The following is a 27641-nucleotide window of genomic DNA, read 5'->3' as shown; positions in this document are numbered from 1 at the left end:
CTACCATCTGCCGATGCATAATATACGCCGCTTAAATTATCGACCAGTTGTAACGATAAAATCTACGAATTATAGCCTTGGGTTTTTCAGAATTATATTTCGTTTACGCGTCCGTAAAACAGTAAAAGAGCCAATTTAGTTTGCAAATTATAAAACACTTATTCAGGAAAATCATCGTGGAAAAGATATAACCGGAAGAGCGGAAGATCGATTCGTATCGAAAAAGAAAGAATTAGGTTTAAAAAGATCGTTACATCTTTGCTGCGATCATGTCACATGAATTTACTTTCACGGCTTTCATCTTTCAGTGCAAATCTCTAACTTTCCTCGCAGAAGAGCAATTTTAACAAGAAGAAAACGGATATAAATGGTTTGGGAACTAGACGAAATCTCGATTCGTGAAAATCGGCTCGATGTATGTTCATTGCAACTAATTTACATACAACAAACTAATTACTCTCGGGATTTCAATTTCTTTTTAGTACCAACTCTAAACTCCGAATAGTTTCCCGGAAGAATGTTCAGCTAGTAAAAGCGATACGAGTACAATAAACTGACGAAACGACCTAGTTTGCACGCGGATAAAATTCCGGATTATAACATTTAAATAAAGTTTAAAACGTCATTAAAAAAATACATAACGTAGGAAGATATACGAAAAATATAAGGAATTATCGATAGTTGAATCGAGAAATGCATTGAAAAATCAAAATGTATCTGATCGATCGGTTGACAGACACAGATAGTAAATCTCCATCGACTCTTATTAATAAGTTACGTAAGGGTCGTTTCGTATGATTTTAGATTGATAGGAACGCCGTATATGAAGCATTTCCAGCCATGTCGATTGGTCTAGAAAGTCCTATTTAATACCTGTTGCCTGGCTTCCGGCTAAAAGCATCTATTGGAATTTCGATTATTAGCAAAAGACTGTCAATGGTGAAACACCGAGCACGTGAACAATATAATTAGTCATTTTCTCACGTAAGTAGCTACGATATTTCTTCATAACGCTTGTCATAACAACCAATTGCTACGCTTCTTTTTATCAGATAACGCTTAATTTGTCCACGGCTTTTACCGGTAAGAAAAAAAGTCGCCACGAGTGTATTTACGTTGCATTCGAGATAGAAACTTGCATTCGACGGCAGTTAGATATAGAAGTCGTTGGATCTATCCTGCAAGAAAAAGAACTTTCTCGTTGCTTCGTAATGATTCATCCAAAATTGCCCAGAATGTTACGCGCATAAACAAAACGAGCGAAAGTCTTTCGGAACGCTGCACGTGTTTGCTGCATTAGCTGTACCGTTAATTATGGCTCGTGTCATTTGAACGATTTTAGCTTCAGAGGAGCAAAATCGATGCGTTTTAAGTTTGAGAAAATTTGTGTAACAGTAGGCGCGACATAAAGTTTCGTAAAATATTGCTAAGAAAATTTGATTTCTTGCAAAACATCCGATTAATAATTCTCTCGCATCAAGAACGGATATCGTTGAATTTCGTTCGAAAAAAATTTCACAGTTTTAATAATTCATATCATTGTGAAAGGCTTATTAAAAATTACCTTATACTTTAATAATTACCTGATTTCTTACCAGTACATTAAAAATGGTAAATATAATGTTTCTCCTATATTTCGTATTTCTTTCTTAGCGAGTAGACCGGAACACGTAAGTATGCAAGCTCGTATCACCCAGAACATCATTTAGAAATTAACGAGATAGCCGATGCGTGATAATTTTCACGTTTTAAAGTTAAAAAATTAAAAGCCTCTATTTATTTCTTTTACACGAACGTTCTCGTTAATACAGTCTATGTTCACCCACTAAACAAGTAACCGTTCGACTCAGAATTCCGAGCTACTTAAATCGAGGTTTCTAGAATTTCTTTCAATTATCATCTCGATGAATATCAACTCCTAAACAGTGACCAACATATCGTTTAAATCAGAATTCCTGACTGCTAGTTTAGAGATAACCGCTGAAAACTAGTTCAACTCCCTAAATCAGCGATTTTCAACCAATGTGCCGCGGCCTATTGCTTTGCCACGAGAGATCTACAGGTGTGGCGCAGGAATTTTTTAAATATACCTTTAAAATACCTAACTATCTAGTCAGAGGCACTGGTCTCTTTTTCCTTGTATTATCAAATAAAATGATAACAAACGTCGAAACAACGTGTGTCGAAAAAGGATCACATATATATTATATATAATATAACATATAATATATTCTTTGATGTGCCACAGAATCGTAGTAACTAGCGAAGAGTAATTTCATTAACTAGTAATTAGCGAGACGAGGAAGAATCGAAGATCGCTGCCCTAAATGAATACATAAGTCGTTTACTGCCAACATCAGAGCGGTCGATTTCGATAACTGCGCGTCTATTATTATTAAAATTTATACATCGTCGAAGAAAGGATATGTCGGTGAATCGCGTGGACGATCGGCATAACAAGGAACCATTAACAACTATACAAGGCGTCAATAACTATAAATGGCGATGGTGGAAGGAAAGATCGCGAGTTCCGAGTGCACACAGACAGTTCTTTTCCCGTTGGCAGGAGTCATCGCAATTGCTCGGTAGTCGGTACGTCGTCGACCGGTCGCACGAGTGACGGACGGTCGACCCGGCTGCCGCACCAGTCGATGACAGAAACGGAAACGCGAGAAAAAGACAAAGAGAAGAAAATACGGTAGGACGATAGTGGACGAAGGTGTACGCGTCGGGAATGTTGGATACTGGTCGCATATAGTAGCGCAAAAATGATGGCAACTCGAGTTGGATCCCTCGTTTCCTAGGAACTATCCTCGACGCGCTTCTTTCTTACCATATATGCGGCTCTTGTGTCCGACGATTCACGAACAACGATCGCGCATCCGATATCGAAAATTTCCTATTTCTTCAGAAAATTGCCCACTTAGGGCCAAATGTCCTCGAGTCGTGCTACCGATAGCTCGTTTTTACGTATTCTAAACGCATCGTCGAAAGGGTTCATAGCGTGTCGAGCAACGAGACTAGTGTAAATCATTTGTATCTTCTTGTAGCCGTGCGTGATCATTGTGCTGAACATGTTCTATATAGATATCCATCCAGAGGTAAACGAACTTCGGGGGCTGAACTGTTACTTTTTTCAACATTTGTAGAAATCCAATGCGATACCGTGATGTTAATGTCTTTAATGTATATATATATATATATACATATCCAAGTTGATAACTGAAATTACCGGTAAGAGGAATAACACTAAAGTAAAACATTTCTCTCGTTATTCTCGCTCTACGATCTAAAGAACTCCTTATGACTTTTCTTTGTAGCGAAAGGATTTGCAAGATAAAACAACGCTCCTTCAATTTTACGTAATATTTTTAACCTACTGCTATTTCCACTTCTGTTATTTCTAACTTCTCGTCAATAGCTTGCGACCATTATAGTTACCGACCCTCTCATGATCCTAATACCGCTAAGTGTTAGAAAAAGGTTGATGCGTTCATAATATCATCTTTGTCGCTTCCTCTTTCATGTATACTTGGTTTTTGAAAATCAGAATTTTCATCCATATGTATGTTTTCGCTGCAAGTTCTACCAAACAGATACAAATTATATTTACAAGAATATCGATGATTTTGAAATAAAAAATTAATAGAAAAATATATATATTTTTTGCTAACAATCGTGTCCTAAAGTCTTCTAAGCTACTTGTCGCGATAGTCGTACTTTTTCATGCGTAAAAATCGAAATCGGAAGTTAACTATTATCTTGTTAATCCAATAACGAGAAACACAAAATTTGTATGCAAATGTGCGTAGCTTGGTTCGGAAGTTAATCGATCCGCGATATACTTGACGATCGTATCGCAATTACGCGCTCGTTAACGGGCTAAGATCGCGTTCAAATGAGCCGGCCGATTTGCTCGTAATTTGTATCTCAGCATGTGTATCCCATATAACTTGCCGATGAGACTTGCTTCGACTCGAAGGTCTCTTTTTCAAGCTGCGTCACACAGTTCGAATTATCGTATCCTAACAAGTTTTTATCGTCTATCCTGCTTGCACGATCTATCGTGCTAAATTTACTGCCTAAAACATATTCAGGGAAACAATATAATTTACCATTTTCTGAGCTATATACGCGTGAGTTATAATTCAGTTTTTTTTTTATTTTTTTTTTTAATTTTTCAAGAACGTTACCGTATACAATACGAACTTTTCTTTTATCTAGGTAACTTCTGCTCTGGTATCGAAGAAGATAAGGATTAAAATGGTAAACAAATCTATGGAGGAAGTGTCACGAGCGTAAAACGATAATGGTTGATAATTTACAAAATGAACGAACCGTGGTCGATAAGTTACGAAGAGGAGACGACTGGATCACCATTTACATTCGTAAAAATCAAACCAGACAAACGACTCCATTTCGATTACTTTTCTTTCAACCACTTTGCCGCGTTGGAAGACTGCGTTTCACGCACATCGATCCAGCCGCCGATCGAGACGCCGATCGATCACCAAGCGAAGACGTTGACAGAACACGAATCAATTTTTCGCGCTAATAATCTGCTACCACTTTTTTCCACTAAGCCGAACCACGATGTATTCGATCGTTCACTTTCGACCAACAAACACATCGAGCGTTTATTTGTATTCGCGACGTGTATAAAGTAACATACGACGTTTAAAGTAGCGCGTCTCGGCACAAACTGAATGTAAACTGACTACCGATCCACGCTACGGTGATCCAAGATGCCCGTAAGTGGCCGCTTTGCGTCCGATTGGTTGAGGCCACTGATCTTCCCTGGTGAACAGCCATTCAGCTGTACGGACGCTTTCGTTGTGTGGTACAACGCGGGTCGTTTGAAATTGTTTCAACGTTTCATCGGTTTCGTAAATCGTCGAAGTTATAAGTTTCCTTTTATTGATAGGAAACTCGCGTTCTGTTTCGATATATATGGCAACGACGTTATAAAATTCGGATTTTAAGAGAAAACTTTTAAAAGAAAAAGGTGTAATTTCGTGGAATTTGCGTTTTCTGTCTTTGAAATGATTTAAATTATTTATGTTTCCTTTTTATCTCGATACTTTTTCTCTATAAACGATATTACAAGAAATAGGTATACATTACTATTAGAAAGCTATCGATGATTTTGAAACGAGAAGTTAGCGTAAAAATATCCTTTTACGCTAACCATTGTATTCTAAAATGGGTTGACGAGAAAGGAAACGATTACCTTGAACGCAATTGCTATTTGTTTATCTATTTAAAAGGTGTATAATGGAATTTAAAAGGTCCTTTTAACACTTAATTTCTGTATACGCGTTATTCATCGTTTTCCACGTTACGTAACATATAAATACATTTAGCAAGCAAAACAAAGGTAATGGACTTTGCTAATGTATATAAACCATTGCAAGAATGATATATGGATGTTCTATGGAGAAAATTGTACCAACAGGTTTGGTCGGATCTAGCTCGTTAAAGCAAACCGTGACTATGAAATGGTAACTTTGCCAACCGTTGGCTCGTTCGATTAATTATGATTAATCATTTGCACCAATTCGTTTGATACAATAAGAACGAACGTATCTTGTTTCGTCGGAGTAGGATAGATCCGCCTTGAGAAACTGTATATCACGATGACGTCAGTTTAATAGACCGGTACAGAAATTACAAAATACGAACAACTCAAAGCGAACAGTAGCAGGTAGTTAATATATGTCAAGCTTGCTTTATCGCTACGATAATCGATCTAATATGTACTCACATTTGTCGACAGCTGGCTAGTCAACGAGTGAACCTTCTCTTGAGCGTCCACGAGTTCTCGTCGTAATTTTCTTAGCTCGTGTGCCTGTTTCTCCTCGGCTGAACTGTACAGGCTGCTCGCTGTCGATACCAAAGATACAGAAGAACCGTGGACTGAAGACAAAAGAAGAGAAAGTTTTCCTTTTTCCATTTATTTTCGACAAAAGGTTGGAAATGAAAAGAGAGATCGCAGGAAACTTGCGCGTATCTCTATGTCAAAAATGCACGCTATCGTGTTACGCGTTTCTGTGACGTTCCTCCGAGTTTACTTTGGTGTTAATTCCTCGATAAGTTATATAACAGAACATGCCGTATCTTCGACGGTTGGTAAAAATGATGTTTAAAAAAAAATAACGATAACTTTAAACGGAAACTTACTATCGTCGTCCTTATGCACGTGTTGGTAAAGATTAGGTGGTTGCCGAGAAGTGTGCGTAGGCGTTGGAGACGTCGGTTGAGACCAGTGTTGTCCCGTACACCCTGTAGATCCTACAGGAACGCTGTAATATGGTTCAACGCCTACGCCCATTCCTATTCCGACTCCGACTTCCTCGCCAACGGAAGACGAAGCTCCACTTCCTCTAGCTAACATTGACGGATACATTTTTTCACTTTTCGTGGATCTGCGAAAACAGAGGTTTAAACATCTGAACAGTTGGTAGAAAGAAACGTTGCGGTATTATATCGTAAATGCCTCCGAAGATAGGCAAAAAGTTCTTTCAATCGATTCTATTATATCATTAAGTATTTCTGTACTCGAAATTATTACTACTATTACTATAATAATTGTCACGATTGTTTAACGAACTGTTTGCATCTTCGAAGAATAAAAAGCGCGCAACGTGCATCGATAAACGTCTAATATCGATGTTGAAAGAAGAGAAGACGTTCAAATAATTTACAAAATCTCGTTCACGTTATAGAAAGTGTTTGTATCTTCCATACACGTGATTACCTAAGTATTTTCTTTCAAACGATAGAAAGCACAATTACTGAATATTTATAGCTTGTTACGCTTGGTTGCATTCAGAAATTAGATTAATCTCGGAGAAAAGCATATTCCATTCCTGAATACAATCGCGTATACGTGTATGTGTGTCCTTGAAATGAAAATGTTCAGATGCGAAGAAATTGACGTGCTTGGTATCGCGCGCGCGCACGCGAGAGAAAGAGAGAGAGAGAGAGAGAGAGAGAGAGAGAGAGCTCGTTAAAGTTAATTCAACGGAAAAATTTCACATAGATCGATCGATTCGTCAGACAAGAGTAGTTCTTTGCATCTGGTATTCGGTTGACTTAGAACGTCGATGGAAACACGCCCGTCTACCTAGCGAGTGTATACGTAATTAGTCGATCTAGAAGAGGCTCCTAATTAAAAGATAAATTCCCTTTAGTCTGAATGTCGAGTGCCGCTTCTCGATCGTGTATACACTCGTACGGTTCTGTAATAGCACAGCGAAAGAGGACGAATAAACGATAAAAAAGTTGACTTTCACGGAAAAGTATTTCAAACGGAATTAAACGCAGGTACATCGTAACGTCGAATATATCTTTAGCAAAAAGAACCTTCGAGCTTTACATATTCGTAAAATGTTTCTTTTCGCTGTGCAACGGAAGATTCGTAAATAAGCCTTAATCCTTAACTCGTATGGCGAGGATCGAGTCATTGATAAACGAGGAACGAGTAAATAATTAATTAGCACTTAACGAGAAGTGCGCATACTCTGACAGGAAAAACGATAAATTGAGAGAAAGAGGCACGTTATGTCTGTTACCGTTTTAATCCGCACCACACTAGTCGAGGAATGACATGCGTTTGGATAAGAAGCGTATATCAATCACAAATATGAAATACAAAGAAAAATAGAACCGACTTAACAACAAAATAATAACTAAAGTATTTAAAGTCAATAATACAAATGTAAAACTCGACAGAAGTAAGTGCACATGGATATGTGTGTTTTTAGTGCTTATAATTGGCACTCGTGTATACGTGTAGGGTACAAAACCCTCGAAGGTTTCGTTCTTTCAATACTTATGCATGGAAAACAGGCTCGACGAATGTGTATTCTAGATTTTCGCACTACCTTGGGAATGTCCTGTCCCGCAGATGGCTAGAACGGTATCAAATGATCTGCGTTATTTCACCGTAAACGAGCAATCGCTGTCATAGAGTGGTTAATTAGAAAAAGAATCAGAAAAAAGCTGAAACTGATCGTTTGAAAAAATGTGGTGAAAAATTTGCATCCTCTAGTCATGCATCTATACATATGGATGTATGCAAATGACTTGTAACAAAATTTGATGTAATATCGTGAAAATTAATGCAGCGAATAAACTACTCTGTAAATTTACCTAATAGAATTGCTTCTATTAAGTCTCGGTGGAGCTGGAGATCCTGTCGAGTCTCTCTGATGTATCAACAAGCGAGCGTGTGTTAAGCTTGCCCGATGCGATCCTAATGATTCTACGCTGTCAGCTTCGCACAATCCCATTCCTGAAATTAGACAAATTTTTCCCTTCAAAATAAATAATTCAAAAACTAGTCTTTGATCTAAAGTTATTTCGATATTTTCTGACAGCAGTCAAACGTAAAATTTATAAAAATGACAAGCTAAACTAGCAACGCTGGAGTTCACCTAAAATATGTTTGAAACGGCACAAAAACTTGCCTTGAGAACGTCCACTTGGCGTGTACGTGTTGCTGTGTCTCATCCAAGATGTAGTATAAGGACTGTTGGGAGTGTAATATCCTTGCAGATCAGGAGCCGCGTAATTGCTGCACGTATCGCTGAGACTTCCATCCGATGGTTTGAGCACCCGCGGTGAGAAGGAAGTAGCCGTTGGTCCTGCACCGGATCCTCTTTCGCGATGATGCGCGGATGCAAATAGCGCCGTGAATTCTGGGCTACCAGGCTTTGGTAAACTTTGCGATCCGAGCATAAGACGATCTCGCACTGATTGAGAAAGTTGGCTGGCGCTAGGACCTGTGAGGCTGTAACTCTTATAATGATGTCCTTGATTCGACGTGGAAGAGTTGGCTTGAAGTTCCGTAGTACATGTTTGAGTACCACCGGACACTTTGACCTGCAATGTCACACGAAAGCAAAAGATCCGTTAATTAATGCTCGTCTAATATACCGCTGTGTAGAAAATTAAGAAGAAAACGAGCGATCTTACCTTTGTTCTTGGAACTGCGCTAACTTGAGCAGTTCTCGTCGAATCTTTGCCACCATTTTGAACTCCGTTGGGACTGGGGCTGGTACCAGCGCTGTGCCTCTTAACATATCCGAAACTCTGTGGTACACCTCTAACTTTGCTGCTGCCGCTCGTCGATGTTCCCGATGAAACTTTCTGTGGTTTTTCGCCGTTCGCATACTCAGCCATGGCCTGTTTCCGATGTTTCTCCTGAAAGAGAAATTATTCAGTCAGAACATGAAAGTACCTAAAGGAGTTAGCCTCTTAACCTACAATATAGTGTGAAAGACGTGGTACGTCGATCGGGCCAAATATAAACAACACGTGTGAGAGACGTGGTACGTCATTGTTGTTGATTTATCATTTACTTTAAGATAACAGATCTTTCTTGTTTAACGATCAATTGGTAGTAATTATTTATCAAACATCTTGCAAAATAAAATTAGTTGTACCTTACACACGCATTTACATATCAAAAGACTTGTGCGATTCGCACTACTTTGAACGTTCAGCCAAAGCGTAATGTTAGCTCGACGTGTGACCGATCTTGACGTTTATGGCACGCGTTATTGGAACTTAAATCGTAAGCTCGAGAATCGGGAAATTCTAAAAAGAAATTTCTACAGAAATAAAATTCAAAGACTGCATTAAGTTGGCAAAACCGACTATCTCAAAAAATCAATATCGTCCGGTGATGCAACGACGTAAGAACGAACAAAACTGTATAAATGTTTACCTGAGATCGCCTGGAGGGATTAGGACTCGGAGGTGCAGCCTCCTTGTCTCTCTCCCGATCCCTCGCAGCTCCAGCCTCGATATACTTTTTCCATTGCTGGCTGTTTGAGCTACTGTTCGCCGAGCTATTTAAGCCTGGCTGTTGCTGATGTTTGAACGCCGAGTTGTCCGTTTGCTGAGAACTGTCCGACTTTTTCACGTGCGGATGATGACCAGGATGTCTGGAGCTCACCACACGGTATACCAGGTTACTACCCTGCTGTGCACCCTGGGGGGTGGCCGAATTACCGCCACCCCCCACAATCACGCCTCCACCACCCGGCACCCTCTGTTTACGGAAACAAACAATTTTTTCTGATTAAAACACGTTTGAAACAACTCGACGAATTATTATAAATAACACAACTTATTATTATTATATTAACTGTCGTGTTGATCGTAATATCAAATTAAAGTGTAAAGAGGTGTCGCTATAAATATAATTTCAGTGGAATAATCTTGCTGGAATATTTCTAAAATATTTTATTGCGAAATTCTTATCGGTAGCCTTTAAACGCGTAATAGGATATCATCGGTGCCGCTGCAATCAAACTCGCGACCTGGGTCAAGGACTTTCGGTAAAGTTAATTTCACTACTATCGATTCTGGAGCGCGCGGTTTGCGAGAATCAGAACCCTCATAGCATGATTCAGAAGAGGGCGCCGGAACGGCGCGGCGACTGTTCGAAGGACTATAAGATCTCTTTACACTGCTGTATGACCTTTACTGTTTGAGTTATGAGAAAGCTAGGAGTCGAATATTTTATTCTTCGTTTCTTTTCCCTCTTTCTTAAATTTCCAATTAAATGTTCACTTTCCTTCTGAAACACTATCTTTTCATACGATACAGAAATAAAAGTTCAGTATTTATTCTTGCAATGAATAGTTTAATCTTCACATCAATGTTAATATTATTTTCCTCCTTTCCGGTTATGTATTCTTCTTTATGACGTTTTTTTTACAGCCTCCTATCCATCTACGTTTACTACGGACCGGCAGATTTTACGATTCATAAAAACGAACAATCCACGAAGTGTCAAAATAGCGAACAACTCGTGATATTGTTCCATACTGTCAAGCCTCGTTCGGCAACCATTTTCACGCGATGCAATCAATCGAACCGCTTTAAACGATCCGACAAATGGACCCAACCAACATTCATCGATCTTTCCGCTGCTGCTCCATTTCTGATTCTCTCCAATCCCTTCATTTACTACGCGGAGTTATATCGCGTATCAAATGACTCACGGGGTTAGAAACGGTACCTCGGGTTTTTACTACCCGGATCGTAAACGTACTACGAGAAGGCCATAAGCGAGACAAAAGATCCCCGTGGGTCAAACGCAGCTCTTTCTCTTACTGCCCCTTAGAAGCGCGTTCGCAGTTCGATCGAAATACGGTTCTCGTCGACGGTAATTTCTAACTTTACACGAAGAAACGATCGAGGAATAACAAATATCGGGCGACTCCTTTATCTTTGGACGACACTACTGCCACAAAAATTCAAACAAACGGTGCCTTCTTTCGAGTAGAAGACGCCAACGTCGGCTACGTTTTTCATTCTTTCGTTTCCAGCTAGTTTATTTTCAGAAATGTTCTCGCGAAGACGTTCGTTTTTCTAACGGAGCAAATGTTATCGTTCAGACAGCGCCAGGGTGCAGTCGAACGACGCTCCAACTACACGGAAAAAATGTGGGAAAAAATTTTATGAGCCTGAAAACTATCTGGAATAACGATAATATTTTTCTCGTAAAGTGATAAAACCTAACTTTGAAATCTTGTCTCGTAAATAAACTCACCATTCTTCTACTTTGATCGACGTGTCACGTATTCCAAACTGTACGCTAATAGCGTTTTCGTTAATTTCATACAGACGCACGCATACAGTTGTTGTATCGTTACTTGATCGTTCGCGACCGGTTTAACAGAATGATTATAGTTAATAACACTCGTTCCTGTCACATTGGATGATTATTCACGTAGCTTTACACGCACTGAACACGTACCACTCGTAAAATTAATTCGGCCAGCTTCGTAAAGTGTTCTTGACAGCCGGTACTGCGTATGCTCACCGATACACGTGTCTACGAGTTTCGAGGGATCGATAACGGTGGAATACCTGTGTGAACATCGAATGCGTCATTGCACGGGATAATTAAGGGATAGCCCTCGAGCAGAACCACCCTTGTTACCCTCGACGACTAGTGCAATTTAACTAGGGTGCCTATTTGTTCCAGACACTCTTCATTCAACACGAATTTCAAATACCTCTCGATATTTGTCTAATTAAAGCATTTAATTTGAATTTACAAACGCGACTATTAGGTTTTACATGGTTTAAAATAACCGAACGTACCTTTCGTTCTATGCAAATATATGAAAGAATCAAAGTTTGCGTGGAATTAAGTTTCTTCCAGAAGAATAAAACAATATGAAACAACGATAATGATGTTACGTTAGAAAAGCTAAGAATATTAAAGTTGCTTCTCTTGAAATAACACGGCAGAAACATAGCTGTGCGGCAAATGATTTCTCGCTACGTTTCGTCTAAAAACACGAAATTTGAAAGCCGCTCTTCATTAACCGCAACCGTGCAAACAGTACCGTGAAACTCTTTCCCTATTCAGCTAAGAGTCACTTTGCAATGAAAACAGCAAGGCGTGAAACCGATCCACAGCACGGAACATCACTAAATATTCATTACGAAGCTGGAATATCCATCTTAGAAAATTATAGGGTTCCTTCGTCTCTCAGCGAATTAGATGATTTCATCGAGGGTTCTTCGAACGTGCGTCATTTAGTTGGCCTTCTTTTTTCTCTCTCTCTCTCTCTCTCTCTCTTCTTCTTTTTGGTAGGAATCGTATCGAATGAAAACGCCTCGAGCACGGCACGGTAGCACAGCTTTCACCGTGAGAAATTTACGAAAAATTGTTTTTTCAACACCGTTGACATTTTTCACCACCTTCGACGAACGTCACGTTTTCATGAGTCGGACGAACGTTAACTGCCGACTGCGAGGGTCGACGATCCATTGCTCACCGACTCTGCTCCCCACTTTATGCCACGATACTACTTACTAACGCCCGGCTACCGAATACTACATTGGTTGTGTACAGGCTGCCGCAAAAAGTATCACCGACCAAAACATCAACGAGTCACCGACTCTTTATTATCATGTGGTACGTTCGCGCGTAATTTCCATTCGCAAGATTGCATGTTTTTTCCTGCGTTATTACGGATGAGTCGAAATGGTAGACAATGTAAATTAGAGAGGAAGAATGTAAATTTTATCTGGTATACGGTAAAAGAAAGGGGCAGAGTGATTTACTTCGGGTTTTAAAATAATCGTAAGCCAAATATAGAGTTGTGATGGTAAATGCTAATTAAGTTGGAGTTGGAAGAGATGAAAATATAGCGAAAATATAGACTAAATTATCTAATCTATTTATCCTTTCCTGTAAATCTGTAAAGATGGTAAACATTGAAAATCTAATTAGTATCTAGATGATAAATAACACACAAGTACATAAGCATCAAAATTAATAGAAATACGTTTTTTGTTCTTGTAGAATATCATTTGTAATGAAATAGAAAAAAGGAACATTAAAGTATAACAAATTTATTACCTTTCATTAACTATAAAACCTATGACGATATGTAATACATCGATGTGTATAAAATCTCTATTAATCGTAAGATATAGAAACGATTGAAAAACTTCGCTACTTTGCGGCGTGTGCTGACTAATGTAATCTATGTCGGTATTTAAATAACGCGATTTGCAGGGAAAGTAGAGTAAAAGGAACATTGTTTTGTAAATGATAAGGTGCCACGCGAGCCACACCCCATCGTCTTTCACCCTTTTTGCTTTATCTGGGGAAAAAGTGGCAGGATTCAAAAGGCGCAAAAGAAACGTTACGTGAAAACTGATTACATTTCGGGTCGGTCAGGGATTTCCGACTCGAACCAGGAAAATCGAGGATTATCCTATACGGATTATCGACTATAGAAGGAACTAACTTTTCAAGGGGAACGATATCATATCGGAGAACCCTTTAACTCGACTTCACTGATCATCTAAATTGACCACAAAATGGATATATGAAACTAGCAGCGAAGGGGTTGAAGTCTACCATTCCCCTTCTTTTTTAACGATTTGCATAAACAGCACAGAATTTTTAAATATATATTTTCACATCGACGATGTAGATATTCCGATATTATTGTGAATTAATTAGTGCCAAAGACAAGAAAGAGTAATCCGATTATCGTTCCGATTACATATCCGACAGATTTTGAATATTACTTTCAAGTTGGATAGTTTAAGATTTTAATATAATTATTGCATTCGCGAATGCAACTATGGAACGCACGTAGAGAGAAATAATTCGTTTTTATCAATGACAAGTCACTTTATTCGACCGTACGTTAAACCTACTAATTTGTATAAAACAATTATTAACGTAGGGAGGTCTGAATCATCAGTTGAAAAGGAAGATCAATCTATTTGCCTCTAAAGGCAGAACATTTTCTGCGTTTCAGTGAAAATTGCCGCTCATTAACGACGATTGTAATTCGGCTAATGAGCAGTTTTATTTATTCGTAATGCTCTTACATTACCGTGCAAATATTTCGAACAGAATAAACGAGCCACTGGCTGAATAGGTATTCATAGAAAGATGAAATAACCGTGGAAAAGAGAAACGTATACCCTTTACGTCTTACTCGGTTTAATAGGGTAATTACGCGAAAGAGATAAACCAAACTCGAGAAAGAACATAAATTACGGAAATATCGCAAAATTCGGAACGCGGGAAACTTCTCTTATACAATTTTCAATTTGCCAACCAATTGTACAATAAAAAATGCAGTGGAAGTATTATTACCCGTTATTACGTTATTCTTTATTATTCTTTCGCAATTTTCCTTCACTTTTGTTAAGCTAAATATACAATAACGTAGCATACCATAGGTTTCTTTTTTTTAAATAAACGAAAATTATATAAGCTGCGTTAGGTTGCACGTGAAAAGCAATTTCTTGCGCTGCACGGTCATCAAGTTATACAGTTGGATTTTTATCACAGTCAGATTCAGCCCAACAGCGTATCTCTGCCATTTCTCACAGTCTTTTTTATCGATACTATACAAACAGCAAAATAGCTCCTATCATATCTGAATGAAGTTTAAATTTTAAATATAGATTTTCTAGATCAACAAGAACGATGCCTTCGGACGTCTAAAACTACAAGAAGTTGGAACATAAACTGCTGTATAACGCAGAGCATGCTACTTCCTTCGAGCTTATGCTGCGCTGCGTCACTCTGCGCTTAATATGCATCTTGTAACGTAGAAATTTTACGCGCAAAAATGCGGTTGCATATACTGTGCTGCATCACTCTACGTCCACTTTGTGCCCAGACTAAAAGGCTGCAAGAACTTCCCTACTTGTCTCGGCGAAAGAAACAAACCATCGTGTATCATTTGCCACACGACAAATTCGATTCAACGTATCGTCAAGTTTTACCTTGGGATATCGACGTGAAGGAAGATTGTATCGAATTGACGACAATCCTATAAAATAAACTAGATGTACGAACACGTATTCAAATTTATGTAAATTTATGTAAACCGCGCTAGATTATTCGTTTTAAATTCCATCCAAATAAATATGCTTAAGTACTAAAAATTAGACCGTGGATTTTTATGCATTTATAAGTTGGAAGATGCAAAAATGCAGAAACGTAAATATAACACGCAAAAATATACAAAATACCCAAAGCGTAGAACTCGTTACAACGTTTAATAGATGAAACAATTCCCTATGTAGATTTTATATTTCTAAATTATTTTCGTAAAGATATGAATTTGTATAAATATCCGCGATTTACCAATGATTGCACTGGGAACTTTGTTTTAAAGGCGCGAAAAATGCACGGAACACGCGTAATTTGCAAAAATATTGTACTATTTGGCAAGTAAGACAACTGTCTACCTGGTTTTCATTTCTTTAATTATATCTATAAAAATACTAATTTACATAAACACTCGTAGTTTATTAATGATCATTACAGGGTATGATACAATCTGAAAAAAGGAAGACAACTCTTCTAATTACCGGAACAGTGGTATGAATATGAAAGTGAGAAGCTCCGAAGGTGGTTGATGATCAGCCAGCACGTGCGTATTATCAGTGATAGATGCAGGCAACGTGAAAATGGCCCGAAGCAAAACGGTCCTCCCTCGCGTGTATCTATAGCTACACTTTGTTCGCGATAACTGTTGCCTACGAACGACAGAGACCGTCAAAGGGAGTAGGAATAGTCGGGAGAAAGAGAACGGTTATTATTTCAGCGAGCAGATATCGATTCCATTCGACGACCTGCCGTGACCCGTCTGCATAACTCACAGCGACGCGTACACTAATCCTTCCCCTTCTTCCCAATCCGTGCAAAACGCGTGCAAAACGCGTTCCTTTTTGTATTACGCGACCGAATGCACCAAACGCTGTTCGCGCCTTTCGTCTCGACAGAGACGTTTCACCAAAGATTTCACAAATCCTTTCTCGCCTTTGGAGAGGACGGAAAGAGAAATAAAGGAAAAAAGGAAAAGAAAGGAAAAAAGAGCTAAAGAAAGTCAACCAGCCGGAAGCAAAAGGATAAAATATGAAAGAACGTCCCCCGGAAAGGACTGAGAATCGATACCGATGCCCGAAGCCTCTATTTTCGTTGTGGTATCCCGATATAAATTCAACCAACGATGGTGTAAAATTTCAACTTTCGGTATTAGAGACTTAGCAAAATTTTAAGTGTTTGATTCAACTTTTCAAACATCCTAATAAAATATAAGTTAAAAACATTGTAGTAAAATTTGCCATTTCCTCAATTGCTGGACAAAGTCCGGAAAGAACTGCTTATTTACGAGTATCACGAAGAAACTGTTTTCACAAAGAATGTTGTTTCTATCCGTTGAAATATTTTGGCTAATCTCCCGAGGAAACGTTTCCTTCGGGAAACTGAAGAAAACAGCGACCGTCGGGAATATCGGCGAAGAGGAATAAAGACGTGGTCGTCCGTGAAAGGATAAAAAATGTGAAAGAAAAAAATAGGTAAGATAGGAAAGATATAAGAAACGACGTGGACAAATCGAAGGACAATGCCTGAGAGTCGAATACTCGTTGGCTTTCTCCGTTTTCCTTTCTTCTTTATTTGCTACGATAAGAGTGGCTTGGAAAGTTGCCTCGAGATATCTCAGGGGTCCTCTAAGCCTCTTATTCATTGGGTGGATGGTGCAGGATGCGCGCGTACGAGACATCTAAACTTCCGACAACATACGGCATTGCGCTATGCACTATGCGAGAGAGAAAAAGGGAGGCCACGCTGTGAATGGGGCTATTAGGGAAAGGGGGGTCAAATGCAAGCGCTCTGCAACATGCAACGTTACAGCGATGCGATGCACCGCCGTATATTAAGAGGGAATAAAAGGGGAGAAAATAAACGCGCGATACACAAGGCGCAAGTTAAATTGGAACGGGTGAAAGAAGCGGGGGACGAGAAACCGATTGACCAACCAATAGGAAAAAAAAAGTTGAGAGCGATAGAGAATAGCCCGAGCGAGGGAAAGTCCCGGTTTGAAAGGGTACAGATCGCCTAGAAGATTGTTCCCGTGATTAAAGACACTTTGATTCGCTCAGTACCTTGATGCACGCGTTATGCGCCCCTGACGAATTCACGCATGGGCATCCAGTTTATCCGATGGAAAATACCGGCGTTCAACCAATGAGAAATTCCTGCTGTTTGTCATGTAAATATGTTGTGCGATAAAACCATATGTCGTTTTCCAGTAACGCCATTATCTTGTCGAGGAACGTAGAAATATTCGCGCGTTCGATTGCTGGCTTTTGTGTAAAGCTGTTACGTCGGGCGTTCCATTTTCACGATATTATCCTTTGGTATTTTCTTGTCTTTTTTTAATGATTTTAAAATTGCAAATATACGGGTTTTATAGGGACAAAAGGCAATGTAACGTTTACTAGATTGTACATGATTTTACGCACAATGTGCTTCGTCGCATCGACATAGCATAAAAAGTTTGGAGCAATATTTTTGTTTCTCGTTGTTAAAACAGGCTGATTCCCGGGGTTTTCAGCTGCACCATCAAACGCGATAACAACAAATTCTCGTGTTCGAGATCGATGGAGAAAAATTGTCAAAGCGACGCTTGCATTTTAATTCAATTTTTGTCGTAACTCGATTTCCAATCGCTTGAACATAGAACATTTAAAATGAACCACCCAGTATACGGCAGCTGCACGACGCAACAGCTGACGCATATGTAGAAGCGAAATGCTTTGTAATTTCATTGTTTGCGCACGAACTCGCATCCGCGCTTATGCTTTGCCAACCTACGTTTCGGTGAGACCGTACACGCACCTATTCAATAATTAGACGACACAACGTAATGCGTCTTGAATAATTATTATACGTCGAGTAGTTCTTATATTGTCGGTTGCGAGCAATTGTTTGTCAATTATAGAGATTTGTTTCAAGAAATCGCAATGACTCGCGTATCAACCCTTCTCTTTTCCTCTCTTTCTCTCTTTCTCTTTCGTCCTGTAGATACGCGCGTATACGTAAAAGCCTGTGTAATTCGTATTGTTCCAGCTCGTTACCATTCTTTTTTTTCCAAAGGAATTGATTCACCGGAACTCTGATTTAATTGTAAGCTTAATTAATTCCAACCAATGTTTGCCGAGCAATTCGATGTCAACTGATTAATAAAACCCTAATTGATACGTCGACCGAATTGGTACGTCGTGTTTATCGTTGCGTGTTTAATGAACAAGCTATTGGCGGATTACTTTGATTGGGAATGATGGAGCGTATGAACAAAGGGAGAAAATCGTGGCATTTGTTGCGCACGTTCGTATCTATCTGTCTCATTTACCATCATAATTGCGCCCCTTCAATTTTCACTCAAAAATGATCAACTTGTTCAACGAATCGCGATATTTTCATGCCATCTTTGTCATCAAAGTGGAGTCATCGATCGCCAAGTATGTACAGGGGAATATTCTGATGAATATTACTCCAACTATTTTATAAATACCAGACAATTATTCCATATATAAATTATTCGTTTATGCTAACGATGTTTTCAGAAATTTCACGCATATAGGCAGACTAAAATATATTATAATGTAGAATTATCAGAAACACGGCCCCAAAGAGAAATGTGTATTTGGTGGTACCCTAATTAATAAATTGAATACGTAGTATTTTAGATCAAAATATCCAATGTAACGACACATTTGACAATATTTAAACTGTGCATTATGCAAATGTAATTACCGCTATTGCCACGAATCGACGAAAGGAAGATATTGTATAAAATGAAATTACAAGCAAATATTTGTAATTCACTGTTCTTTAGAAAGCATCAACCATCGTGTACATAATTGAGCTTCCATTAAACAACAATTCTGCGCTAGCGAATAATTAACTATGCGTGTAACGAACCCGTAAACAATATTTCCATTCGCCATTATCCTGTTTGGCAACGATAATACTTTGGCGTTTATTTAAAGGATAAATACCACCGACGAAATATCGATTTAGCTAAGTTCGCTGACCTTGTGATGAGAGGAATGGCCTGTGTGATTGGCGGAGGTGTGATTTCCGGCGGGAATAGATGCCAGGTCCTCGATGGTTAACTCCGCTAAGGCGTCGTTGCCACCGCTGCAACCGCCTAGCAAGCCGCCTGCGATGACGCCGCCACTTCCTGGACTGCTCCCGATGCAACCTCCATCCGACCTTACAACGTTTGCCGAGGGTCTCTTCTGCACCCTTCTCGAGGTCACCAGTTCTTTCACCCCTGACAATTCTCGCCTCGAACCACCCACGTATCTAAAAAAAAAAAGCACGTGCGACTCTCGTTAATGTTTACGCTCAACGTCACACCGCTCTAAAAAATATTCAATTAAAAATTATGCCAAGTTTTGCTTCGCTTGCCCCTTTACGTATGTTGTCGTAATCCCTCATAAACTTAAATAAGCTTTCACGCGAGGTAACCACTTTTTTTTTCTTGGGATTTTCAAGTTACCTAACAGTGCTCCTTTATCGCGATAAATCTCATCTGATCGATATCTTTCTATAGATGTTAATAAATAAAATTTTCTTAGAAAAATAATTGCAGAGTACGTTGGTACCCAAGCACCGGAGTACCTACTGTAGGATAACTTATCCTTTGGAAGATGATTATCAAGCAACGAATAGACCAGTACCAGCTATAGCAGAGCTTTTCTATTTAAAGACACACCGGATGAGTTAACGCGCGGAATATAAAAGCTGCATGTACCTAGACAACGACGAGCGTAGTTGGCTTTTTTCTAAGGAATCTCCGACAGAATGTTGCAGGCGGTTGAAAAAGCACCGTAGTTACCACGGCAGTATGAATCGTGTCAAACGAGGGAGGATTCGAATCATATAGAAATTGCTCTATTAGCGAGATTAGATCCGCGAGTCAATCCATTTGGCCGACAATGTCTGTCCTGCGAGCTGTTCTAAATCGATGTGACGCTGTCCGCACGTCCAACTCGTCCCCTTTGTGCCAGACGACTTTCGTGATTGTCGCCAATTAAAATTGCACAAAAACTTAACGAATCAACGTTTCCTTCTTGGCAACGTCGGGACATGTAAGGTAAACGCGTTGATTTATATATACCACGTTAAAACTTGACTCTGTGCTCGTGGCATTTTAAAAGTCTGTATAGGTCGCGTGATTTAACTCGAAACTCCAACTATTATATGTAACGCGAGGCGGGAGTACATTGGCAAATTTTTCAGTCGAACTACGATGATTTATTAACGAAAGCATCGTGTTCTTATGACATGATACTTGAAATACCAATGTGATTAGATGCGGATAAAGGAGGCAAGATGTTGAACAAAGAGAATAAAGAAATGAAATCAATAGCGGTTGTTAAGCTGACGTAAAAGATCTGGAGATTCTGCACGGCTGGGACGTTGACTAATTAGTTTATAAGTAGTATAAGTCGGTTGCTGAGCGTCCGATCGCAGGTGTGATATGTGTGTTTACTTTGCATTTAGACAAGTCTCCGAGCAACAAATTTGCTGATGCAAATCTTGGAAAGTCTTGTGGATCGTGCGATTAATAATTCACGAATCACGCGCCTAGGATTTGGATTACTGTGCTTACGTGAGCGCATTGCTGTCGCAAGACTTTACCAACTAATGTGATTAACGCGTTCTGCTTCTAATAATGCTTTTCCGACATTTCTTTACAAGCTTTCCTCGACTAGCGTTTCTCTTATATCGTTGTAATTATCCGTGACGCCACGCGCGTTACGTGAAACTTATAATTATTTACTGTTCGAGATTTCGTAATCAATATACGATGCCGAACAACAAGCTGTACATGTTACATCGAACGATACAGGAATTTATTTTGAATCTAGTCGACTTTCTTCAAATCTGATCTTTATCGTTTTCAATAATTTATATCTCGCGTCAAATAAATTTAATCTAATCAAGTTTAAGCTGTCTTAAGCATCACGGTTTAACGATAATCGAAGGTGACACGAAACTCGTTGTTCCATTTCGAGCAAGAATATTCGTCGATGGTCTTACATTATGAAAGAATTTATTTTAGATAATTTTGGGAAGAGCGCATGAATTACCAAATATTTTAAAAAGTAAAGTCACGAAAAGTAAAAGTGTAGCGATGTTCTTTCGATACCTCTAACACGAGTTCCATCGAAAAGATCTTATTTCCTTAAAGATAGATCGAAGGAAAGTAAAGGTAGAGAAAAGACGGCGAAAGTTACAGCTGTGTTCTCATCAACATTTCAAGATTTTCGTCCATTCTTTCTTACCTTTCTTTTCGGTAAGATACGATGGTCGCAATGAACGATCGTCTTGTCTCAATATTAACGACCCTTCGTAATGATACTATATCAATATTTTCGTACCGAGATAATTCGAACACGATGGCTGTTTTCTTAGTATCATAGCGATTCTCTTGTTATTTTTACGTCCATACAAATGTATAATGTACAGTCTTCCAAGCAGCGAGAACTACTCGAAGATACAGAGAAAATATAGACGGCACGGAAAAATCTATTCTATGGAATTATTGAAAAGCATAGCATCTCAATCGATGTCAAAGACAACTCGACGGGGCTATCGACGTTTACTTTCTTCGGAATAGGAGATCGAACGATTCTTCGAATATATTTTCATTCGCGTAAATTCGGCCATTTAATTTTTCATTTTCACTTTCTCAAGCAAATATCGTACAATTAAACTACCACCCTCCCGTCAAATTTTGTATACTATCGTCATTTTCATTTTCTCAACTCACAAAACCGTGCAATATCCGTCACTTTACGTACAACGTTGCAAATAAAATATCCCATTCTGCTGTCTCGCGAATCGGACGGTAACCGGAAGGTCCGCGACAAAATAACACTCGTGACAGGTCATTCATCCCCTAAAACTTCCTAACCTTGACATCCGGACGCACCGATATCCGGTGATCAGGCCGGCGAAAAGGATGAAACGTTGAAACCCAGCGAGACAAAAGAAAATGTAAACGGAACGAAGGATTACCCTGAACTTGCGTCTCGGAAATCGTGGTTCACCTCCTTCGTATAGGACGTCACTCGGCAACGTTCTTAACGCGTACACTCCTCACGCGACCGATGTTTCCGCGGAACATCACAATATTCCGGTTCGTTGGTTCGAAACCGGCCGACGGTGATTGGTTTCGTTTGCGAATCCGGGAACGTGTAAATTGGGAGAAAATATGAAACAAAAAGTGTGGACGGGAACGTGGCGAAGAGTAGCCGGCTCCTCAGTCCCCGGAGAACTATCGCTAACCACGACTTCCCGTCGTTCGTGTACGTACGTACGTTTCGTTCGTTCTCGACGATGCTCCCCACCCCTTGCCACTACGCGCTACGCTACGGATAGGTCTCTCCCGTCAAACCGACCCCCGAGTGCAACCCTCCGCGCCCTTCTCAGCTGTCGCGCAAGAACCACCCTTGGTGGCGCCTTAAGCTGCCCTCTGCCAGGTTTAGCAACGTCGCCGGCAGATCGCACCAGCGAAACCGCCGCCGACGGATCGATCCACGTGACGTCACGCCGCCCACGCAAGCGTCGTGCCAATCTCACTCCGTATCGTCTCACGACGACACGTCCTCGTCTTCATCTAGAATCTAGATACCGACTCACCACCAATTTTTTTCCTTACAGATAAACTTTCTCTACTGCGCCAACATCTCCTTCCAGTTACTCGATCCGGCCTCTTCTTCTATTTCTACCTCTTTTTTCTTTTTCTTTATCGTTTCTTTCTTTTTTTATTTCGGTATCAGAAATGAGACCTCTTTCTGCGCAATGTTTCGAGTACAGCAGAACTCCGTTTATACGTATACATTTGTCGGGGAACAAACAGTTGGTATAATTGGACCTTGTATTAACGCTGATCCTTTTCACTATGAGCTTTTGCTCGTACGATAGAAATCCACAGTTTGGAATTTTTTATTGACAGACGCGGGTTAAGTAAAAGTTTGTTTGATCAAAGGCGAATGAAAATTTCGTTGAAAGAGATGGAATTATATGGCAATGGTTAAACGTATGCACGTTTACTCGTGGTTCTTTTTATTTGTCTTTAATCAGACGAACGATGACGATGAAATCGCGAACGTTGCGCGTTGCACGTTATTCCGTGCAATTTTTACGCCAGTCTAGGATTCTGACATATTCTAGCAGAGAATACTTCATAATCCGCATTACCATACAAAACCTAGACATCTCTGCTATGAATTATGCATCTAGGCAAAAAGTCTCAATCGCAGTTTCAATTTTAAATTCAAATGCCTCGAAAGCCGACCATTTAAATCAATACCGTATGAACACATATTATCCGCAAAGTTGCAATTCGTGATTTATGAAACAATTAGAAGGATTAAGTGTACCATTACAACCGGTCAAAGAGTTATAGTATTTCCGTGTGAAGTAATTTAGCGATATATCAGGATAATTACATCGAACGTGTGGTTTAGCGTGTAAATTCGCCATGTTGCTGGATATTGGTTTCTACAAATCGTCGTCATTCGATGTTTTAACGATTTGTATGTAAATAAGTGTATATTGATTTAAAATCGTTGTCGACAATCACCGACTCTAAACGTTTTAAAATTAATGGAAGAAAAAAGGCGTTGCAGGTTGCAACGCATGACGTTAAAATTTGGCAAGACGCGAATCCTCTGATCGTGCGCTTACCATTTTGTCAACTGAAAGGGACAATACGAAGCAACATCTGCAAAAGACAAAGACGTTTATCTTTCTGTATACGGCCACGTCGAATGCCACGTCTCTTCTCGGTAGTTTAAATTGATTTCTCGCTTTGCTGTTTGTTTCAATCCATTATTGTTCGATGCTAAAGCCGAACGTATTCTCTATTCTGTACCTGCGATTCCTCGATAATTGTCTTGACATTTCAAACGGCAATCGTATCTACATGCACCTGCTGAACATTGTTTAAAATGTACTGGCTAATTCCGTACTCACCGATTGCTCTACTTTTATTCGTCTTTTGGTTATTCGTTATTTCCATGAAATATTCTGTACGTCATAATGGCAATTTATTCGTTCACTCTCGTATTGCGTTATTCATATAATTTTCATTCTTTTATCACATTACAATTTCACGTAGAACAAATTCTTTCTCCCATATTACGTTATTCGTAAAAATTCTTACAGCGCATCGCACGCGCAACTCGTCGTTATATCGTTCCTTTTTAACGCTTTGAATTAATAGGACTTTATACGGTTTATGGATTACTGTGACAAAAGTCATAAATTTTTGTTAAGAAGGATCAGACGTACTAAAGAGATTTAACAGGGATAAAAGAGGAAGAACCAAGGGAAGAGTAAACATCATTTTCTCAATGTTTGATGATTGCAATTAGGAACACCTGGAGGGTTTAACCTCCACCTTGGCGAGTCAAAATTCCGTCGACTTTGTCTTCATCGGGCGTAAAGCCCGTAATTAAATAGAACGAGGAACCACATACCCACACATGGGAGCAGTAATCAAACTTGGAAACTGCATTAAGATAAAATAGAATCTCGACGGTATCCTAATTTCGTGTTAACTCTAGAATAAATATTGTGTTTAAAAGTATCGTAAATGACGTGCAGAAAGCCAGCTCTCACCCCCTGCCTTATTTCCTGGCACGAATTTTCTTCGAACTCGTTAGTGGACTGCGGATTTTTACGCAATTATGGGATATTTGGAAGAGGAAAATACACAGGTTGCGCATAATACCTAAGAATATATAAAATATCCCAAATATACCACTCACTACGATATTCAGCAAATAAGATAAATTTTTGCTTATGCGGCTTCCACTTTTGGCCAGTTGTGGTCAGAAAAATTTGAATTTACGCGAATATTCTCAGTCCAGTCATTAGCCACTCTGAAAACCGTCAAACGCAATTCTCTCCGGACACAATAAAAAAAAAAAAGAAGAAAAAGGAGCAAATACGAAGCCGCAGAGGCGACAGCATTCGGTAGAAAAGAATTAAAAGCACGAATGCTAAGGGATAAGCGAGAGATAATGTTCTCTAGCATTGTTGGAGGATTCGTAATCGTTGGAATATGCTCTCAGAACTAGCTTTCTTTGTTGTGAGCTCGCCCTGCTTTATGGGGTTCACGACGATGGTGGAAGGATATATAGAGGGTCGAGCCAGAAGACGGGGGCAAGTATATTGAATTTCCGAAAAGCGCGTTGGGTTTCAAGCGGATGATACGCGGCTTGCTTGTGCCAAACGAGTTAGCAAGCCTGGAGAGGGTCCATGATACGCCTCCGGCTGTTTGGCGTATTACGAAAACACCGCTGTTCCTGCGGCCTAGCGGCTATTCCGCTGGCCTACTACCAAGACTCGCGCGAGTGTCCTAAAGGTACCTTTGAACTTAACGACGAGCGATCCCTCGTATTCGTCTGTGCTTAGCGAAATTAAAGCGTAAGCGAGCTATTTTTCGCAGAATGGCGATTGTTCGTCAAATAGGAAATCAAACATCTGAATGATCTAACATGATTCGATTATCGTATAATTTATTTTATAATAGGATTTCTTACAGTTTCTTCGTTAGACGTCATTACCATGATCCATTTTATAATATACTGCCTTATAATTTCGTCAAATACATGGTCGTCGTTGATGTAAGTAAGGATCGAACTGGAAATAACTATCGAGCATTCTGGTAGAAGGTGCACGGTCTAATTTTAACGAACGTATATTCGCAGCGAAGCTCTTTCGGTGTAAATAATTCTACGAACAAATTGCTAGACGGCCGTTTACACTAAACGAGCACGAGCGAATGCTCCTGTTCTCGGTCTATGTTTCTGCTTGTTTGGCCTGAACGTTACCTTCAGAACGCTTCGCAATGCTCCGCAGTATTCCTGTTCGACGAACGACTATCGTTGGCTGAGTAAATTACCGTGGAAAATTGAAGCGTCCTAAAGTGTCACGATACCAATCGAGAAGTTGAAATAGTAAAAGGTATGATGACAGAGTAAAGAAACGATCGTTTCAGTCCGAGAGGATAGGAAATTTCATACAGAATGTAGTAAAATAAATAGAATCAAATACTCTAGCTTTAGAATGATCGATAAATGATGCTACGATCTTAAGTATGAAACAAGCTGTAACTGAAATATATCTATGGCATATAAATTTTTGTTTTTATTAGACTAGTTTAAGTGTGATAAAAGCCTAAGCATCTTTTTATTGCTACAACTACAATAATACTTGTTCCGTTTGAAATGACATTTTATCCATTTATCCATTTATAACAAATTGTAACAAATTGTAACAAATTGCATCGATCGAACAATTTGTCTCTATTATCGGAAAATGAATCGAACGACTGCCGATAATACGTTTTTCGCCTAGGTCGCATGTACTGTATAGCCATACAAGTGTCTGGATCGTGTCGAGGTTTCGAATATCGGTACAGAGGGCAAATTGCCACGGGGCACGGCTCTATAGATGCGCGCTTTAAATTCAAGGCGTTTCTCGATATAATCGGAATAATCCACTCGAAGTCACTCTAGGTGGGACGTTCACTGAGTTCTTTTCTTTTTCTTTTTTATCCGACCTAACTGTTTCGTGTCATCGCTTTTCTTATAAAATGGAAACCTAAGAATCGAACAGGTTCGGAAAGAAGGAACACAATCCAGTAGTTCTCAAAAGAATTGTATGTTCATTGGACGTTATAGCGTATACTTAAATTGGAAGCTGTCTGTATTCTAAATTAATATAGAACCGATTTTGTGGATTGGATGAGACGGAGATATGAATATTTCATCATGCTTTGGTTGATAGTAGTCTATGAAGGACTTACAAGTTTCCATTGTTACGTCTATAGAGTTCAGTGCCTCGCTAAGTGAAATGGGGAAATCCCCTCGATCTGCTAGCAATATGTTAACGAAGTTCCTTATGTGCGCAGGGACGCGATATGAATGAATCGATGGATTCTGATTATGTAAAAATCGCTATGGAATATAATTCTAAAAATATTAATATTCGAAGCAACTTTTACCAAGGTTGTCAATGCGATACGTGATATTCGTACAAAATTACGAGTATGGCGCTAGAACATTTCCGTTATGATTATTCTCGTCGCATGGAGAACGCATCGCAATCGTTAACTCGCTGTTTCCTTCCTATTATCGATACAACCGGAGTTTCCTTACGAACGATGGCCGTGTCCTATATTCCTGCGAAAATTGCAGTGGAATTTCTTATCTGCTGGACCGAGTTGTAATATAGGGCATTCGCGAGA

At 39.4% G+C, this 27641-nt stretch overlaps 1 protein-coding gene across 6 annotated transcripts in view; it reads right to left on the bottom strand.

Annotated features, from left to right (window-relative positions):
- Sick (sickie) overlaps positions 1 to 27641 on the bottom strand; it is a 191133-nt gene that overhangs the window by 37691 nt on the left and 125801 nt on the right. For 5 of the 6 annotated variants that reach the window (XM_071999844.1, XM_071999841.1, XM_071999843.1 and 2 more), the window contains 8 exons: positions 19399 to 19672; positions 9734 to 10060; positions 8980 to 9207; positions 8472 to 8886; positions 8155 to 8296; positions 7887 to 7913; positions 6181 to 6425; positions 5765 to 5916 (listed from right to left, as the gene is read on the bottom strand). In XM_071999844.1, coding sequence (XP_071855945.1) covers positions 5765 to 5916; positions 6181 to 6425; positions 7887 to 7913; positions 8155 to 8296; positions 8472 to 8886; positions 8980 to 9207; positions 9734 to 10060; positions 19399 to 19672 — 1810 coding nt within the window. The remainder of the gene's footprint in view (positions 1 to 5764; positions 5917 to 6180; positions 6426 to 7886; positions 7914 to 8154; positions 8297 to 8471; positions 8887 to 8979; positions 9208 to 9733; positions 10061 to 19398; positions 19673 to 27641) is intronic. The other variant, XM_071999842.1, reaches the window with a different exon arrangement.

The sequence above is a fragment of the Bombus fervidus genome, chromosome 3 (assembly GCF_041682495.2).
Source record: "Bombus fervidus isolate BK054 chromosome 3, iyBomFerv1, whole genome shotgun sequence".
Taxonomy (NCBI): domain Eukaryota; kingdom Metazoa; phylum Arthropoda; class Insecta; order Hymenoptera; family Apidae; genus Bombus; species Bombus fervidus.
The sequence above is the reverse complement of the archived record's forward strand: the minus strand, read 5'-3'. Positions and strand labels throughout refer to the sequence as shown.